Below are 15,869 nucleotides of genomic sequence, written 5' to 3'. Positions count from 1 at the left end.
TAACACGGGATCTCGACTTAAAACACGGGATCTCGACTTATAACACGAGATCTCGACTTATTAATGCGAGATCTCGGCTTTTAACGTGAGATCTCGACTTACAACACGAGATCTCGACTTACTAACGCGACATCTCGACTTACAACACGAGATCTCGACTTACTAACCCGAGATCTCGACTTATAACGCGAGATCTTGACTTACAACACGATATCTCGACTTACTAACGCGAGATCTCGCGTTACTAACCCAATATCTCGACTTATAACACGAGATCTTGACTTATAACGCGAGATCTCGAATTACTATCGCGAGATCTCGTGTTACTCTTGACTTGTAACATGAGATTTCAACTTATAACATAAAGATATATCAATTTACATTGATGACGCTGGGCTTTCTTGTGTGACCGTCGTTGACCTCTTTTGTGAAGCGTTGTGTTATCTAGTCGTTTACAATGGATAAAGACTCTGACGGAACCGGATTGTCAGCTGTAAGTGTTAACCCTTCATTCTTTATTACACTCAAGTTAACATCTACTCGGGTATTCTGCTATATTCCAGAAAATTCAGCCATTGTGATATTATGCAGCGGCGCGTGCTATAGCTTGGACACCCGCGTATGGACTCCGAAATCGCGTATGATTAGTCGCCAGATACTTCTCTGAGAAAACTGAGAAAGCCTTGTGTATCATTTTAGTTCTCAAAGGGCTTGATCTATCTGAAACTTACCACTCGTACTTTACCTTAGAAGGATGCAGATTGAAAAGGTTATTTCACACAGGTCTACTTATTTCCGGTAATCCAAATTCAAAATAATTTAAACAAGGGTACATTCAATGTCAGTTGAATTGTAGCAGTGATTGCCTTTTTAAGATTTTGAATGGATGTTTGTCACAATCGCTTTCAAAGGATTTGTTTTAATATATTATTGAAACAAATTTAGAGGGTATCAGTTGAAAGTTGATGATTTTCACACCTTTCTCCAGGCACGTGGCCAGATTCTATTTTGGTTATGAACTTATTGGCATATTGATGATCCATAGCCTTTGCAAGCAGGTCCAAATTAAAAAGCATTAATTTGAGCTAAATAAGCCTGTAAACTGAGCACATTCTCTAAAAATCCGGCTTAGAAGTCTTTCTCCTGGTTATAGGCCCATCTACCTAGAAACAAAATAAGACTCAAAGACTCTACTAGGTATAGTTGACACTATCGCTTGATATTTTGGCTGTCCTCTCTTTTTGGGACGTTTTTGCGAAAATCCAGAGATAAATATGACGGCTCGTGTTATCGCTGGCGACTCAATTTTTATTTCAAAAATATTCTCGTGCTGTACTGGGAGAATGTAACATGGCCTTCTTTTCTTCAAGATGAGACAAGAACTTGCGATGTCAAACAAACTTCCAGTATGAACTGTCCAAGCCAAGTAAATAAATCAAAACATCGCGAAAATATGGGAAAAATTCTGTACGATTGATGTTCACGTAAATTTAATTACAAGAACACGACCGCGACATCTCGGTATCATTTTCTCGTCTTTTGCGAAAATATGTGGTCTCAGTCCTAATGCTAAGCAATTGTTTTCAAAATAGTTGTGCTGGAAACCCTAGCAAGAGTTAACAACTTTACAGCTGAGTCTAAAAGGAGGCCGAGAACTTGACAAGTCTCAGTTACACATTTCATTTTATCTGTTTTAAAATAATGAATACGCACGTCGTCTTGCAGATCTCGGCCGGTGGTGGACTGATCGAGTCTTCTATTGTAAATTGTCGCACGCGATACAGTCCCACAGTACTCTTTTGTCCAACACTTCATTAAACTCCTCTAGCCATTCAGGTATTTTCTCATTAAGCATTGACACATAGAAGGCGTTGTCAACTAAACTTGAATTAAATTTCAAGAATGAATGGCCTCGTGCCTGTTCATCAAGCTATTGAATAAAATAGTTCTATAATCATTACGCGAAACCTTAAAAGAGTTAGAGATACCATTAATCAGTTCAAAGAGTAATACGTTTTGAGATAATTCTGGATCTTGGCTACCAGTATTTTTTCTTTGGTAGGAGATATTCCGGTAGGTTGTCCTCTAAATAAACATAACTATTGACTGTCAGAAAAAAAAAAACAGCTAGCGCCAATATAAAACACCTGCTGACGGTTGGCAACAAGTTTAAACCCCCTCACCCGGCCCGGGCATGGTAGATTTGTAAAAGGGACCAAAATTCTCTGTTCAGGTAACTCTCCCTACTAACTTATATTTTGGGTTGGCAGAGAGACCCCAGCCGCAGCTGGGGTCTCTCTCCTCGACGACCAGGGAGAAAAAGGAGAGAGGCCCTGGGATCGAGGTGGCGTTCGGGCAAGCGTTGTTGTTACGTTCCTCCGTTTATAATCCTACTCAAAACCCCATGGCTTATAACCTGAATTTTACGGTATCGATCATTTTTATTACAATTTTGTTCGTAAAAAAAGTCTAATTTAAGGAGCTATGTCACGGTATTTTAAGCCATTATTTTATTTTCATTATTTTCGATTTACCTCAAAATAATACTTTACTAGTGTAGAAAGACAACAACGGAGTAATAAGAAACCGAAAATAATTGGGGACGGTTCCGACTGACGAAGATTAGCAATTTTTTTTTATGTTGTCCGTGACATAGCTCCTTTTTGGCCTGGAGAAAACTCTCTCTTATGACAGAAGCATTTGCTCGCTCTTGGAAAATTAGTAAAAACTTTATTCTAACTATTCAGGTGCTGGGATTTCTGAGATGTAGAGATGTTGATCAAGAGGTACTTGACGCATTTACTTGTGAAAAGGTATGTAATGTAAATATTCTCTGTAAACTTTTTCCACACTTGCATGACTTTTAGTGTTTTGGGGCGTATTAAAATAAAATCTACAATGTTATATAATAGTTTTTTACTTTAATTTTTACCATGTAAATTATTAACATTTTTCTAACTAGTAAGTTTTTCTAAATCTTGTAAATTGGGTACGTAGATCCCTTTGAGGAACTCAATTAACTTTAATCTCGCATTCTATTCTACTCTATTCAAGCTTTCTACCTGTACATGAGTTAGGTCTCGCTTGACCGTTAAGTGTCTAAAAAGTCTTGGCTTAGATTGAATTTATAAGATTGATTGATTACTAGCATTATGTCGTCGGTACCCATTTATACACCTGGGTGGAGAGGGCACTATGAGTCAGAGTAAAGTGTATTTTTCAAGAACACGACACAATGACCCCGGCCAGGGCTCGAACCTGGACCGCTCGATCCGGAGTCCGGCGCACTAACCATTAGGCCACGCGCCTCCCACAGTGGGAAATAGAGAGCCAGTGCTCTAGCTTAAATTTGCTTTTTTTTTAATTTCTCCTTTTTAGATGGACTGTATGGCTGCTTTACACAGCCCTCCGTCGCTACTCGCGGACTTGGGGTTGCAAGCGAAGGGCGATATTTTCGCCCTTAAGGCGTTTTGTGAACGACGTCTGAGCTCGGGCAAGAGCAACAAGGAAACTCCCAGTAATGCGGTCTTAGAGGAGAAAAAAAGAAAATTAATAGAACAACTGAGAAACGAAAAAAACAAGAAGAAGAGAAAGCGCGTTCCGTCGCCTACAAAAGCTCAAGCCGAGCCCGCCAGTGAATCGCCATCAAAAAAAGCTTGCAAGGATGGAAAGAACGAAAAGTCACGACGGATCTCCATAGGTTGGCTGCACTACAGCTATAAAGAGTCGCGATTCGTGGCTGTTCGAATGGCTCGAGGTGGGGGAGCGAGGAAAATTGACGTTAAGGCATCTACCGGGAAAGAAGAGTTAATAGCAATAGCAAAGAACCTCTTTTTCCCAGAAGGTCAGTCTTGTCATGGGCCGGCACCCGAAATGAAGTTTGACCTTGCCAATTTCAAGCTGGAAAATATAACAAAGCTTGTCGATGAACAGGGAAAGCGTCATTCTTTTACTGTTCAACAATATTTCGAAGTTCACAAGCTCACACAAGCGAGATTGTATCTAACTTCCAAGAAACAATCAACTGATTCTTCGTCCAACGATGACGTCATCGAGGAAGTTGTCACTCGAAATGTTGCTGTATCCCAAAAACTACAAGAGGATAAGGGAAAGTTGTGGCGACAGACCTATGCCAGAGAGGATCGTCTACGCCAAGAGATGGAGGACGTTAAGAGACTCGAAGAGCTTAGAAAGATTCGTGAAAGTAGAGTACCGCCCGAACCAGCTGATACCGATTCCCAGCGATTGAGGGTGTCCGTCAAACACTCCCTCGAAGGAGACGTGTCTCGTTTCTTCGACCCCAGAGAGAAAATGCTTGCAGTATATGACTGGGTTGGCTCTTTGAATTTGTTCCCGGAACACTTCAACTTGTGCCTGACGCCAGGAAAGCGCGTGGAACCCACGGAATGTGTTGCAGTGCTTAACGGGTCTCCCCTACACATGGAGATAACTGCCGAACCTATACCGATGTCTCCATCGGAAACGGACATTGCATTCAGAGGATTTGGCCTTGGAGAGTATGATATTGGCCTCACAATTCCTTTCGTCGAGGACCTCGACCTACTCAACAATCCATTTTCATTCGAGCCCCCTAATGCCATTACAGCAGGCAATGGAAGGTAAGAAAATCAGCCTTTCTTGGGCATTTAAAATTTCGATTTGATATCAACTTTTTATCAACGGTCATAATTTATTATACACTGACGTTTCAATCTCTATCAGTAAAGACACTGCATAAATAACGTGTAGAGCGCGGTCGAATAGCTACAAGGGTTACGTATCTGTAATATGGAAAGCGCGGTCGCATAGCTTGAAATTGTTAAAAAATTGTTGAAGATAAGGAAGCCTCCATCCCTTCTAGTTTCTTTCAAACTTCAGTGTATAATAAAGAAGGTATCTGGTCAGAAACTTTTTTTTATATTTCATGGGCCAAAATTCCTCTGGTTTACACAAAAATTACAATTCTTCTGAATTAATTTACCATCTTCAGATATCTTTGTAAAGAGTTTTTGTTCCATGACATAGATCTACATCAATCCATTTTGCTCAGTTGAACCCCTATTAAGCGGCCATCCTCTACTATGCGGCCCTCACTATTATGTTATCAGCATAATACTGTACTAAAACCAACAAGCTCGGACAGTGACTGCTGATTTATTGTCATCTTCATTGGCTTCGTTATTCCTTTTTCATTTTATTTTATATTAAAATTCAAGGTAACCTTTTTAAATGGTCTAATTTTTAAATGATTATTTCTTACGAACCCCATTAAGCGACCAACCCTTTGTTAAGCGACCCGACCAGTCATTATTTTTCAGAGGGTGACTGCTTAATAGGGGTTTAACTGTATTACAATTGCTACAATGCTGTACATAATGCTCAGCGTCCTTTCTCGGGAGTATTCTTTCTATAGCACATGCACCACACCAACTCGAGTCTCAATTTTTATTCATCCCTTTGCGTAAGCAAGGTTGTTGTCTGTTTAGCCATAGCCTCTTGATCAATCGGTGTACTTCTTTATTTAATCTAGATCATATGACGACATCCAAGATAGCGCAGTTTCAGTTGGTTTTGGTGCAGACGCCCATGGAAGGTAAAAAATCATTTTTCAATGTAATGAATTTCGACGAGTTCGCCCTTTCAGTGGCAATCATTTTTAACTCGGCAAGCACTGTAGCAAGCACTTATGAAAGGCAAACTGGGTTTTCGATTGCTTTTTATCGGTAGGGAGTTTCTAGAATGGACCTTTACCATTGCTTGATAATTACTTATTTCACAATTTAAATCAACTGTAAGTCAACGTTGACCCTGTTGTTGAATATAGCGCCCATGTAATCGAAATAACCCCGGCTAGTGTCCTAGTGTCTCCGGACTTTTAGGCAAGTTTTGGACTTCTTTGGTTATCTTCTGGCATTTTTGCAAACTGAAATTTAAAAAAAAAACCTTTAGAAACCTCCGAAAATATTCTGAATGGATTCGCCGTCTTCAGCTATTCTTTGTGAAGTATTTTCGTTTGTTGACATAGAGTTACATCGATTTATTGTGCAGTTTAACTGCGGTTCTTTATTGGGATTGTGACCATCGAGTAAAATAGTATCTCGACGTGTGTAAAATTATGATAATTTTTTACGTGTGTTTGAATTCCCCAATCACGTGCTGTGAAGTTTGCCATGTTTCAAGGGTGAATGAACCAAAGTTTATCGATATTAACTCGAAACATCTTCGGACCTTCCTCTAAAATCTTTGGTAATCTTCAGAAATTTTCGAAAAAATTTGGAAAATGTTCGGAAACATTCGTATGACCTTAAGACAACATTTCGAAAATCTTCGGAAATCGCCGGAAAATGATCGGAAATCATCTTGAAATCGTCAAAAACCTCGTTGTTAGTAGGCTTATAAAATAAACAGGACAACTCGGATTAATATTAATCCGATTAATATTAATCCTAGTCATTGTTATAAACCAGTAATAGATTATTATAATCCAGTAATAGATTATTATAATCCAGAGGTTTGAGCCGTGACTTAATCCATCAGAGGCGCTAGTTCCTTTTCGCTTACTTCTAGGGTCAACATCGTGAGATATCGATCGAGTAGAACACTCGAAGATAAATTTCATACCTCCGCACAACCATGTATTTTTCTCTATGTAATTACCATAATGCTGTTCAATAACATCTTGTGCTCGGTCCCAGTATGGCCCGCCCTTTCTCGGGAGTATTCTTTCTATAGCACGCCACACCAACTCGAGTCTCGGTTTTTATTCGTCCTTTGCGCAAGCAAGGTTTTGTCTGTTAAGCCAGAGCCTCTTGTTCAATCGGTGTACTTCTTTATTTCATTTAGATCATGTGATAACAGCCAAGTGGGCGCAGATTCAGCTGATTTCAATACCATCGCCTTGACGGTAGACCATGGAAGGTAAGAAAATCAACTTCCATGCAATTAAAATCCGATATAACTTTATTTCTTTCTCAACATGATACCCCGTTTCAGAAATAGGTCGATAAGAATCATAACTTTCTCTAGTTTTTTGAACATACAAGTCGTATTTAAAGACCAATGTCTTCTTTCTAAATGTGATGTTTTTTCACAAGACTTTCTCCTAGAATGACTTATGCTCTACCCAAAACTATAATTATACTCTATTTTCAAGCTTATTGTCACAAAATTATTTATGTAAACTTCTAATTTTTTGTCTGTGTGTCTGTGTGTTGCTGTATTTTGTTATCTAAGTACTAGGTACCTGACCCATTTTAGAAATTATTCTATTAAACGCTAAGATGGCTGCCCAATCTCATTAGCGAACGGTGGTTATTTTAGGCAGCCATGCACTTAATTTATTTTTATTCTTCTTGTATAAAGTGTTTTTGTTGTTGTTGGCGAAAATGCGCGAATATAAATATACACATATTTTCTGATCGTATACAGATTGTGATTTTATTCTTTTTTGTTCCATATAGACCGAGTCTTGATACTACCGATGACGCACATGCTCAGGAACATCAGGAACGAATTACTAGCCCTTCAATAGTTCAGGAGTCAGTCAGCAGTGCTCACGCTAGTGAGAATGAGGTCCATACTGATGTCTTGGAGTCCGCCAACAACACAAATAGGGCGGAATTGGAGACTCGTATCATCACAATTCATCGAAATAATGTCCGAACAGATCTAATACAGGTATTCAAAGATCCATCCATTGTGGCATGTGACATAATCGTGGAGATGATAAACAATCGTGGTGTTGCAGAAAAAGGTAGAGGGACGGGCGTCTTCAAGGACACTTTAGCCCTCTTTTGGAAAGATGTCTACGATTCCCTAATGCTTGGTGAAGATGAGCGTGTTCCGTTCGTCAGAGACGACTACCAACGTCAAGAATGGGAGTCTGTGGCAAGAATCCTGCTGAAGGGTTTCCAAACCTGTCAATACTTCCCTCTGAGATTGTCAAGGGCCTTCATTGTCTCTTGCTTATTCGGGGAAGATTCAGTTAGCACTGATTTGCTATTTGATTCTTTTAAACATTACGTCTCCGAGGTTGAGCGTAAGGTCATTGAAAGGTGCATATCGGGTACCATAGAAGCCGATGACGATTCCTTGCTGGACCTGCTCAGCAATTTTGAGTGCAGGCGAAATGTGGCGAAGGATACCAGCCTTAAAATATTCACGGAGTTGGCCCACAAAGAGTTAATCCAGCGTCCACAATATGTAGCCGACTGCTGGAGAGAAATCCTGGTTGGTTTGAAGCCTAGTTTTCCAAACGTCGAATCGCTAAATCTATTATTCATTCAGCTTACACCAACGACCTCCAAAGTTTTGAATGCCATGGTATGTCAGCCACTGAACGAAGGAGAGAGGCAATCCGAGAAGTACTTAAAGAGGTTCATCAAAGGACTTGATTCAAGACTTCTGTCTACATTCTTACGCTTTTTCAGCGGGTCAGATTTGATGCTGTTCGCCACATGGCAGGTGCATTTCACAAATCTTCAGGGTGCCAGCCGACGTCCTATCGCCCACACATGTAGTTGCACTCTTGAGCTCCCTTCCACTTATCAATCCTTTCCGGAGCTACGAGAAGAATTTAACAATATTATTCAAGCTGATGACTGGGAAATGGACATCCTTTGAGTCTGCTGCAGAACAAAAATCCATTGCCGAAAGGTTTCGAACTAAGTTTAACGGTGTCGTTACGTGGCCGCTCAATCATCAGTACAACGAAATATTCATTGCCTTTCGTCAGGACTACTTTGGACTGTAGGTTTAATTTTGAAACCGTTTAATAAGGCCAGTTTTCTGCTCTTTTCTCAGGTGTGTAACAATAGTCCTAGAGGATGAGTTAATGCACTAAGCACGACTAGAAATGGCATGCACGTGAGATCAGATTTGAACTAGCTATTACCAATGGAGTAATTTTTTGTGGATAATTATATAGGACTGGTTAGAAACAATATACCATTGTAAGGTGGTTTCCCTCGCTGTTTTTATATTCTTCGATAGGCAATGTACATTAAGATTTTTTTTAAGAATTTTATTTCAAATTTATTAATATCTTTTATGAAAGAAAGAACGCCAGATTAACGAAGCGTTTTGTTAATAATTAGTTAAAATGAGGTTTGGTCTGCTCATTCCTCTTCATAGTTAGATATTTATGCGTTTAAGTTCGAAAGAAATTTCATTGTTTCCATTCAGGAAATGAAATTAATACCGTTTTCACTCGGGTTCCTGTTCATTTGAGATGCGCGAAAGAAATATATTTCATTCATCTGTAGTTTATCACATGCATAAACGACAATAGCATTTCAATAAATCAAGAATATACAAAAATGATTAGGGCTAGGAATGGATACAGAAGAAGCAAAATGGGGATGAACAGTTGAACCCAAAAACGAGTGATTCACCTAAACTGTAGTCAAGGCCGTGCTTGTTGTTGTTGTTTTATGCCGTTATTGTTTTCATATTATTGTTCCTGTTATTGCTGACGTGATCGTCAAGAATGGTGTCTCAAAAGTATTTTTCAATTCCAAACGATTCATATATTTTTAACAGAACTGAGCCAAGTATGACAGAAATCAAGATATTGTATATTATTGTTAAGTCATTGCGTAGTGAGTGTTACAATTTAGGAAATAAACATCATACGAGTCCATGGCCAGACTGTAATGAATCTTTGAAATACAGTTATACTCATGGATGGTGAGTCGCCTGTGGCTGGTGTCAGTACATATGTTCTTTACTTGCAGGACGTCGAAGATAAGGTCAAGGGTCCCAGTTTTTGGAAATTAAATTGCTCCCTTCTGAATGATAAAGAGTACGTCAACAAATTAAATCTTCTCTTACCCACTTGATTACGGGAAGGAAATCGAGAGTTAAGTGATCAGCGATCTGTATGGGACTGGGTTAAATATAATGTTAAGAAATATTCTAGGCTGTATTCGATGAACAAGAGTAAACAAAGACATTCAAATGAACAAAATTTAAACAGACAATTTCAACAGGCTACAGTTGCATACCAAAACCGTCCCAGTCAAGAGAACTTATCGGTTTTAAATGTCTTAAAGGAAAAAATTGAACATTTGTATGAAAAAAGGTAAAAGGTATAATCATCAGATCGCTCGCACGGTGGCATGAACATGGGGAAAGGAACTCAAAATACTTTTTAAATTTAGAAAAACGCAATCACGTTAGGAAGCATATTCGGAAGCTTCGCCTGAGTGGAGTCATCTCAACAGATCCTTTTGAGATATTAGAAGCGGAGCGCGCTTTTTATGAAAATCTTTATAAAACTAGACGAGACAGTTCCGAAGGTAATAAGCCAAACTTTCACCTTGAAGACTTACCTATACCAAGTCTTTCAAATGACTCTTCTTACCTCGATGAAGGATTAATAAGCATAGAAGAATGTAAAAAAGTTTTAAATTCCTTTCCGTTAAATAAGGTACCCGGAAACGGTCGGTATAAAACGCAGACCATGCAGACTGCAGACTGCAGACTGCAGACCGTGCAGACGGTGCAGACCGTGCAGACTGAGTAATGTTTTTTCCGTCTTTTTTTTTACATTGTGTTTCACAAAACTTTTCACAAACGGTTTCCGAAGTTCGTTTGAAATTCGCAAAGTTCGCTACGAACTTTAGGGGAAATTTCATTATGTAGTTGTCAATCAAATTACGAACTTCGAAACGAAATTGTGAATTTCACGTGCAGCGAAGTTGAAAGGTTGAGGAGTTCGCAAGTTGAGAAGAAGTTCGTCCAGTTTGTTTAATTTGGTGAAATGAATCCGTTCCCAGTACAGCAAAAAGCAATCCCAAGTCCAGTAAGGCAGGACATCAACGGACTAAAAAGCAAGGCTGCCCTGAAAATGGTTTGTGAATGTTACAACTGAGTTTTCCCAATGTCACCCGACACCCGACTAAAAATAGATTACAAGTTCTGCCGTGTGCAGTTTCGAAGGAAAAAATTTCAACAGATGAACCGGTTTACATATAAAAATACTGTTTGTGTGTGCCGTAAAAATCTTCTAAAGAGAAAAAAACGTTTTCCTTCTTGAATACACATCAGTTTGGAAAATCTGCGGAAAACCAGAACTTTTCAATTCCGTGTTGTTATACTTCTGTGTTTACACAACACGCAAGTCACGCCATCTGTCTGTTCGTGATAAACTCTGTTCCTCTGAAAGAATTTATATTTGCAAAAAAATAAGCTTTGGTTAAAAAATTTTTTTACTAATAAACAACACTTGCTTTGGAACAATTGAAATGTGTATTTATTTACGAATTACTTATATTTTATTATTAAGGACAGTGTAAAAATTTTTGGGGGATTTCTCAAGAAAACCGGTACCCTGTATTCCCAAAGCATAACTACCAACCGAAGCATTTGTTTACGTTATAAAATTGAACTAGAAACCTGAACTTAACAAATAAACTGCTATATCCGACCAGTTCGTTTTACCTATAACTTAAAATGTTCCAATGTTTACAGTGTATTAAACGCGCTCTCTGACAGTAGAAGAAAACTCAACAAGCTGGAAGCTAAATAAAATAATCCTTGACCTTGAAGCCAACTTTAGATGATTTCCTGCCTTCCTGGACTTGAAATTGCCTTTCCTTGTACCGTGAACGGATTCATTTCACCAAATTAAACAAACTGGACGAACTTCTTCTCAACTTGCGAACTCCTCAACTTTTCAACTTCGTTACACGTGAAATTCACAATTTCGTTTCGAAGTTCGTAATTTGATTGACAACTACATAATGAAATTTCCCCTAAAGTTCGTAGCGAACTTTGCGAATTTCAAACGAACTTCGGAAACCGTTCGTGAAAAGTTTTGTGAAACACAATGTAAAAAAAGAAGAAAAAAAATTACTCAGTCTGCACGGTCTGCACCGTCTGCACCGTCTGCACGGTCTGCAGTCTGCAGTCTGCAGTCTGCATGGTCTGCGTTTTATACCGACCGCCAATTTCCCTATTGAACGTCGATGCGAAGATAGCTTCGAAAGTTATCGCTGAAAGAATGAAGCGTCTCCTACCTGGGTTAATTCACAATAATCACTCAGGATATATCCCAAGCAGAAATATTAGCGAAAATATACGTTCAATTTTAGACATAATGGAATATACGAAAGTCAAGAAACTACCTTGTATTTTATTATTTATTGATTTTGAAAAAGCTTTTGACAGTCTAGAATGGGATTTTCTTGAAAAATGTTTAGAAAAATTTAATTTTGGACCGAATTTTAGAAAATGGGTGAATATTTTCTATAACAACGCGCAAAGTTGCGTTATAAACAACGGCCTGAGCTCTCGCTATTTTAATATAGAACGTGGAGTGAGGCAAGGGGATCCCCTCTCCCCCTACCTTTTTGTCACTGCAGTTGAAACGCTGGCAATAGCTATAAGGAGCCAAGAAGATATTAAAGGAATAACTATAAATGGTTTAACCCTAAGATAACCTTATCTTGAGATGAAATAGTGAAATGGCGGGTTTGACGAAAGATCTGCTTTTATTTTGGTGCTAGCCAATCAGCGTTGGGTCGCTACTCTGTCAATCAAGTAGGCTTATCGTGTCGTGACGTCAAGGCATAAATTATGCTGCATAAATTCCCGCGCGCGCATTTTATTTTTATTTATTTCACCTCACCAAACTGATTCCCGCGCATTTTAGACATAAGCCACACCTCCATTATGACGTCATCCAAAATTAATTTATTTTGGCTGCCCACTTTTAGTGGATGACTGCCCAAAAAAAAGGCGTCAATCATCCATCCTTTTACTACTCAAGTGGAAAACATGTGTCAAATTTTTAGGAATATATATTACATATGATGTACAAATATTAGTAGAAAAGAATTTAAAGCAGAGGCTGAAAAAAATTAAGAATACAATAAATTTATGGAAGTCAAGAGGATTATCAATTCACGGCAAAGTAAGCATTATTAAAACACTTTTATTACCAATAATGATCTATCCTAGTTTGGTATTATGTACTCCTATCGATGTCATAAAGGAATTCAACAGTCTGATTTTCCGATTTTTACACATGCTCCTTATGACCAAGGTCAAGGTGGCTTCAGAATGCTAGATTACGAAAATATGATTAGAGCTTTAAGGCTAAGCTGGTTAAAACGAATAGTTGACCCAGATTACTCTGGATTTTGGAAGTCATATCTTGATCATCTATTGGTAGACAAAGGCGGGTTATTTTTTATCCGGTGCAATTATGATGTCAAACGATTGACAACCTCATCGACTTTTTACCGAGAACTATTGGAATGGTGGTCAAAATTAAGAGAAGTCGAGGACCCAGAAAATATTTATAAGTACATTTTATGGAACAATAAAGAAATAATGATCGACGGCAAAAGTGTCTTCTATGAACACTTTTTTGATAATAATATTATATACACAACTCATCTTCTTTACGATATGACAAATATTGAATCTTTCAATGTCGTCAGAGATGCAGGTTTAAAGAACTCTAATTTTTTAGTATGGACCCGTCTTAGGCAATCAGTCCCATTGAAACTACGTTTTTACGCACCCGACGTAGAAAATACCCTTGATTACAAAAATTTCAAGTGTCGTGACTATTATCATCATCTTATAAAGCAAAAATATGAAAAACCAAATAAATGGGCTAAGTTGAGAGAAGAATTTAATCTTGAGGATAAGCAAATTTCGGTGGCATTCGTGATGCCACTAAGAGCTGCAAATGAACCATATTTACGTTCTTTTTAATATAAAGTATTAAATTCAATTCTATACACAAACGAATTACTCTGTAAGATAGGATATGTTTCTAACCCCAACTGCTCATTCTGTCATCAGACTATAGAAACGACATCACATTTTTTCTTTGATTGTTCTTTTTCGACCTTTTTTTGGAATGAAGTTTGTGATAAAATTATTAATAAACTGAATAGTTGCGTAGGCCTCCCTTTAAATTATAGGGAGATTATTTTAGGGTTCTTAGAAGAGGAGATGGATCTGCAAAACTATATACTCATCTTAGGAAAAACTTATCTGTGGACTTACCGATGTAACGACCAAAACCAACTTTCAGCCAACTTTGAGAGAATTTTATTAAATAAATATCAAACCGAAAGGTATATTTCATATATTTCTGTCAAATCAAATAATATAAAGTCTTTTAGGAAAAAATGGAAAATGTTTGAAGAAAAAATTCTTTAAAAAGTGTAATGAATTATGTTTAAAGAAATTGTTATGTAACACAACAATTGTTATGTAAGGCAATGAAATGGTACTTATTGATAAATAAATAGATTAAAAAAAATCAAACTGAGGAAAAATGGGTTTTGTATGCACAAACGATATGTACATTGAACTAGTTAGAACGTAGGAAACGTAGGAATTCACTTAAAATTGTAAATGATGTAAATATACTGTTAGCTAATTGTAGTTTTGTCATTAGGAGTGTAATCAACGAGTAAAGGAATTGTAAAAAGTTGTGCAAGTGAATGTAAAAATAAAAAACAGTTTTGATTAAAAAAAATTGTTCTTTACTGGGAAGAATAAGGATAATTTTTCGCTTATTTTTGTTATTAATTGAATCGAGAATAGTAAATTCGAGTTACTGTAAAGTGAGTGCAGTTCACACAAATAAAAAAAATAAACGTAACACCCTTGTTATGTCACTGAATGTCATCTATAAGACAGAGAAGTTGACAGTATAGATTTTTTGCCTCATGTGGGTTGGTAGGCATTCGAAGAGCATTTTCGTTCATTAAAATTCCAGCAAGATCCCTAAAACTCGCCGAGACATCATCTTCAGGATCCTCGCAACAAACGTCCATGGCAACGTCTATTTCCTGTATGGCAACCTCATTGAGATATGACTCCCTACCATCAGCTTCAGGTAAAAAGTACAGGACATCTGGTCGTCCAGCAGGTGATTCCTCATTCCTAGAAGGACGAATTTTATGAAGGTTCCAATGCTGCGCAACTCTTTGCAGTTCCCCTCTTAAAAGAGGCATATAACAAAATTTCAAACACTGAATGTGAATATAATCGTCATCATTAAACAGGCCTTGGTCTCTGAAATCTTTAAAGAAAGAAATCCACCAGTCACTCTCGCTTTTTCTCAGAAATGTCCACCACCCTTCAATTCGTTGGTTGGAGACAGATTTACCATATAAAAAGCTTTTTTCTCCTGCAAAGGCATCGGCTGCATCACGCCTGAAGAAACGCTGCATTGCAGCTATATTGACATTTTCTGTCCCTGCATCGCCACGACAAATACGAGGAGCTCCCCCAACTTGCACCACGCAGTCTAAAAAATATTTCCCAACAATACGGGGGTTGTTGTTTGATGAGCCGACTTCAAGCCACAAAATACGACGGCTATATCCGTCAATTGCGCCATGAATGCAAAAACCGAATGGTTTTAGTTTGTCATATCCGTCAATGTGCCAGATGTAATTTGGTCCTTTGGATTTATATTTCCTCCTTTTTAATTTATGTTTTTGACGACGCTCTACACCGTCTGGGTCCAGTGTCTTAATAATATTTCTTACAGTTTCTCTATCCACTACCAATCCATAGTCAGTCCTTAGACGTTGATGCATCAAACGGTAACCTATTAAACTCCCACTTCCCTGGAGCTCCCTTTCAACAGCAGCGACCACTTCGGCAGGATCGCTATAGTTTTGTCGCCTTGTAAGGTCTTTCCTTTGCAGAATTCTCTTCAGTTGTCTGAGACTTAAACTTATTCCATGAGTTAACAGTAGAAAGGATATGATTTCAACGTAGTTTAATCCCAGTTCGAAGTATTGTTCTACCAATGAATCTCTATCACGGTGCGCCACTCCAAGAGCTGGGATATAAGAAGGCAATACCGCATTAGCCGCTCCAAAATGTGA

The 15,869-nt window shown here is 38.1% G+C and overlaps 2 protein-coding genes across 2 annotated transcripts in view; one reads left to right on the top strand and one right to left on the bottom strand.

Moving 5' to 3' along the window:
• The first annotated feature begins 457 nt into the window (after window positions 1–457).
• LOC144664113 (uncharacterized) lies at window positions 458–10,321 on the top strand. Its single transcript, XM_078525241.1, has 6 exons — window positions 458–493; window positions 2,748–2,813; window positions 3,379–4,619; window positions 5,531–5,593; window positions 6,844–6,918; window positions 7,461–10,321. The coding sequence occupies exons 1-6, from the start codon at window positions 458–460 to the stop codon at window positions 8,620–8,622; spliced, it is 2,643 nt and encodes an 880-aa protein (XP_078381367.1). The 3' UTR covers window positions 8,623–10,321.
• A 4,321-nt stretch (window positions 10,322–14,642) lies between these two features.
• LOC144664112 (uncharacterized) overlaps window positions 14,643–15,869 on the bottom strand; it is a 1,888-nt gene continuing 661 nt past the window's right edge. The window contains exon 3 of the mRNA XM_078525240.1: window positions 14,643–15,856. Coding sequence (XP_078381366.1) covers window positions 14,643–15,856 — 1,214 coding nt within the window. The remainder of the gene's footprint in view (window positions 15,857–15,869) is intronic.

The sequence above is a fragment of the Oculina patagonica genome, chromosome 8, assembly GCF_052425735.1.
Source record: "Oculina patagonica isolate OP01 chromosome 8, crgOcupat, whole genome shotgun sequence".
In the NCBI taxonomy this organism is placed as follows: domain Eukaryota; kingdom Metazoa; phylum Cnidaria; class Anthozoa; order Scleractinia; family Oculinidae; genus Oculina; species Oculina patagonica.
Note: the sequence above shows the minus strand (reverse complement) of the source record. Positions and strands in the feature narration are given on the sequence as shown.